Raw genomic sequence first — 3785 nt, 5'->3', positions numbered from 1 at the left:
GAGCGAAGATCTGCGCGTAGAAGGAGGCAGTCGATCACGGGTCCCACCACCCGGCACCCGGCAACCAGTCAGCCGGCCAGCTCGTATCAAAGGCAAAAGTGGGCACCACCCGCTCCCCGTGGATCCCGCTGGGGGGTGGTGGGTCTCTTCTGCCGCACTCAACGCCGAGATCTACGTATATAAAGTGGCCGGGGGAGACGCCGGGTTCAGAATACTCGACACACTCGATCCACGCATCGAGTCACGCACGCGCGAAGGGACGTCTGCCCGTGGTGTCCAGGTCCGTCCAGGAAGGAAGAGAGTGCCCTTGATCCACCGTTCTACGTATCCCAGGATCGAAATCAAGGTGCGTACTCTGGACGGTTTTTATAACTAAAATCCTGGGTTCTCGAACACCTTTGCATCCTTTCACGGTGGACATCCGTTTTGTCTGAAATACGAATTTCACGTTCCAGTATAAGGTTCTTTTGCATTGTGTTTGTAAACGTTTCATTTTTTATTTTACAAGTTGGTCTATTGCTATTATTAGAATGTATCAAAAATTAGAATTACATGGCTGAAAAAAAGTTTTACTGGGTCAGAGTACTCGCAGAGACAAAAGTATATCCTTAATTTTGTATTTTCTATTTTATTAAAATCCCTAATGTTGAATAAGAAACAGTTTAACGATAGTAATTTTTAATAATATGGAACGCAATTTAAGTAGTACAGACTTAACAACCGTCTCCATTCGTTTCTTAAATTAAATATCTCTTCTCTTGATCGACTAATATGGCGCCCTTTCTGAGTTTTGGGGGTTTTGGGAATCCACGAGCTAGCTAAATCTTCAAGAGATTTTTATGAGTTCTTGACAGATTCAAATTTTATTCTCTGACACTTCTGCATCAAACTATCTATTGGTATTATCTAACTGACTGTTGACCCACTTGTCAGAGTTTAAAATACAATGACGATACAGATTTTTTGCTCACTTATAGTATTATGGGAACAATCGTTAACAATAAAATATAGAAAAATGTTAGTACCCCCAACAGTTATAGAGTGCAATAGAAAAACCGTGTTTTGGGGTTTCTGAGAGACCTCCCTTACAATGTTAAGGGCTAATGCAGCCATCCATTCCTACCAAGGGACGATATAAACGTACGATTGTCTGTTAGGAACACGATGAGGGCAATTCTGGTATATCTGTCGATCTCAAGCCTGGTCATGTGCTTGGCCAATCCGCTGGACAAGCTGGAGAAGCTGAACGTTCTCGAGCAGCAGTCAGGGACTTTGAACGACCGCGCCAAGTACGAAGAGGAACTGCTACGTAAGCTGAACTCGAACTGCTCGCAGAACCATCTGAGCAGCTGCGTGATGCTGAAACTGGTGACGAACATGAACAAGTTTCTGAAGAAGGCGTCGATCGAGCTGACGGACGACATCGAGATCAGAAAAACCAGCCAGGCTACGGAGGAAGTCGTAACCTTCGAGTCTGGCAGGAGCAAAGACGACGAGTCCGAGGTCTTCGACCTTGTCGCGAACAAGGTGTACGCGTTCATCAAGTCCAGAAGCATCAAATGGAGAATTCTGCCCGAGGACGACGTCGTCGTGTCTGCCTCCGAGGATGAGAACGGATCTCTGAATCTCAGCCTGTCGATCGAGCGTGCTGACAACGTTGCGGTCCAAGATGGTAATTCTTCAACACGATCTTCTAGTTTTACGAGATTAGGTCATTAGATTATACCAAATAACTCGATACATAGGCTCAAAACATCTTACAATCTTCCAGACCCATTTCATCCTCAATCTTAACCTTCATCTCCAATCGAGTCTAGAGATCTTCGTCTAAAGTAACACAGTCGACTACACGTTTCGCTAGATCAAATAGACAATAGTTCTCGACACCTATTACCTCTCTGGTTAGGAGTTGTTGCACCTAGCAATTCGGTCACGCCCGACCGGGTGCCAGACTTTACAGCCATAGAAAGTCACCGCGTTTTACCTTCCCCGACGAAAGCGAGAACACGCTGATTCCTGGCATCTGCTTCCAGGTCGTGGGAAGAAGAACAACAACATGGGCCCGTTGATCGCGGCGGCGGTGCTGAAGATGGGCCTGATAGCGGGTCTGGCGTTCAAGGCCCTGGCGCTGCTGGTGGGCAAGGCGTTGCTCCTGTCGAAGATAGCGCTTCTTCTCGCGGGCATAATCGGTTTGAAGAAGCTGTTCTCGCAGCAGAAGCACGTCACGTACGAGGTGGTCGCCCATCCTCATCACAGCTCCAGTCACACGGTGAGCTCGGACCACGGTCACGGGGACAGTTACTCGAGCGGATGGGCGAGGAGCTTCCATCAAGGTCCGATCCCCGGGCACACGGACGCCCACGACTTGGCCTACTCGGCGCACGCGAAGTGAAACCGGACTTATGGCACCCGATGACGCTTCTCAGAGTCTGTTGGGTTTGGCCAGACCCTCGTCCGCCGATCCCCAGCACGTTCTTGCCGTTAGTTTTAATATTTAATTCCCGTCTCCCAGGTCTTCTTCGCTTCTGTCCTTTCTTTTCTCTTCGTTTCTTCGCTTCTCAGGCGGGTCCGAATGACGCCCCTGACCATGAAACTCGCTTCAAAGACTCACGACGGACCTGACCACCATTGACGGACGCTATACTCTTCGTTCCATGAGCCTGATCCTTCGTTTTACCATGACCTTTGACCCGTGGACCGAAAACCGTGGGACTTGCAAAACTCGATTACGCAACGAGGACTTGAGAGGTCGATTTTCTTTTTTTATTTTATCGACCACCGGCGACGAATTGTGAAACGGTTCTGTCGGGTGTTCTGGAATTGCATTCTCACGATTCGTTTGGCAACCGAATCACGTTGACGGACGAGTGACTGACGCGACGCTCCCACTGACACCAAAATGACTCGGACGCACGAACGGGTAGAATTTTGTATCTATACTTCCCTCGACATAATTTATAATTAATTTATTCCTCTGCGAAAAGCAGACTGTACCATAATGTTACGCACGTGTTGTTTCTGTTTTTGTATAAATAAATATTTATTGTTTTCTTTTGTAACGCGCGTATATCCTGAATCCGCGCAAACAGTGCAAAATGCGAGCGAATCGAATTTCGTTCCGATTTCTTTCTTCGCCTACAGGTCATCCGCACCCTATGTTTCGATGGACATTATTGGGGTTTGTAATTGAATCATTCCGTTAAGTAGAGTATTGTCGTTTCTTTAAAAGTTCTTTTTCCTTGCTTTGTTGCGTCTCACGCAGTGAAATCACATCGATGATTTGATAATCTTCGATTTAAATATTAATTAAATTTCACCGATATTTCTTTTTATTATTGTAACTGTAAAATTTGTCCATAAAAGAAACGTTATATTACATTTTAAGATTTATTTTCGAACCACCGATACTTCTAGATCCCTAACGATAAATAAAATTCAACCGCTCCTGTGTCGGTACTATTTTATTTACGACGTGCGTGAATAATTTCCTCTTTGATGCTATAATATTACGTTATGGCGATATTACACGGCACGTGCAATTTTTTTATCCGTTGTTAATTATAGTTATTCCACGCCGTATTTATATCTGATGGAAAAAACAAAGGCTGCAATGAAACTCGTCGGATATCTACACGGTTTCCGAGCATGACATCGTTTAGATAAATCTTTCTTATTGCGGAATAAATAGTGGAGCGATTTGAAATTGATACGCTGTGAAAAAGGATGTCAAATCATCAGCACAATTAGTCATTCGAACATGGAAATAATTTAAATGTTGTTGTACT

General features: G+C 45.2%; 1 protein-coding gene across 1 annotated transcript; it reads left to right on the top strand.

Annotated features, from left to right (window-relative positions):
• Positions 1-1164: 1164 nt before the first annotated feature.
• Positions 1165-2392, top strand: LOC143346808 (uncharacterized). Its single transcript, XM_076775299.1, has 2 exons — positions 1165-1672; positions 2034-2392. The coding sequence occupies exons 1-2, from the start codon at positions 1165-1167 to the stop codon at positions 2390-2392; spliced, it is 867 nt and encodes a 288-aa protein (XP_076631414.1).
• The last annotated feature ends 1393 nt before the right edge of the window (positions 2393-3785 follow it).

The sequence above is a fragment of the Colletes latitarsis genome, chromosome 10 (genome assembly GCF_051014445.1).
Source record: "Colletes latitarsis isolate SP2378_abdomen chromosome 10, iyColLati1, whole genome shotgun sequence".
Lineage (NCBI taxonomy): Eukaryota > Metazoa > Arthropoda > Insecta > Hymenoptera > Colletidae > Colletes > Colletes latitarsis.
Note: the sequence above shows the minus strand (reverse complement) of the source record. Positions and strands in the feature narration are given on the sequence as shown.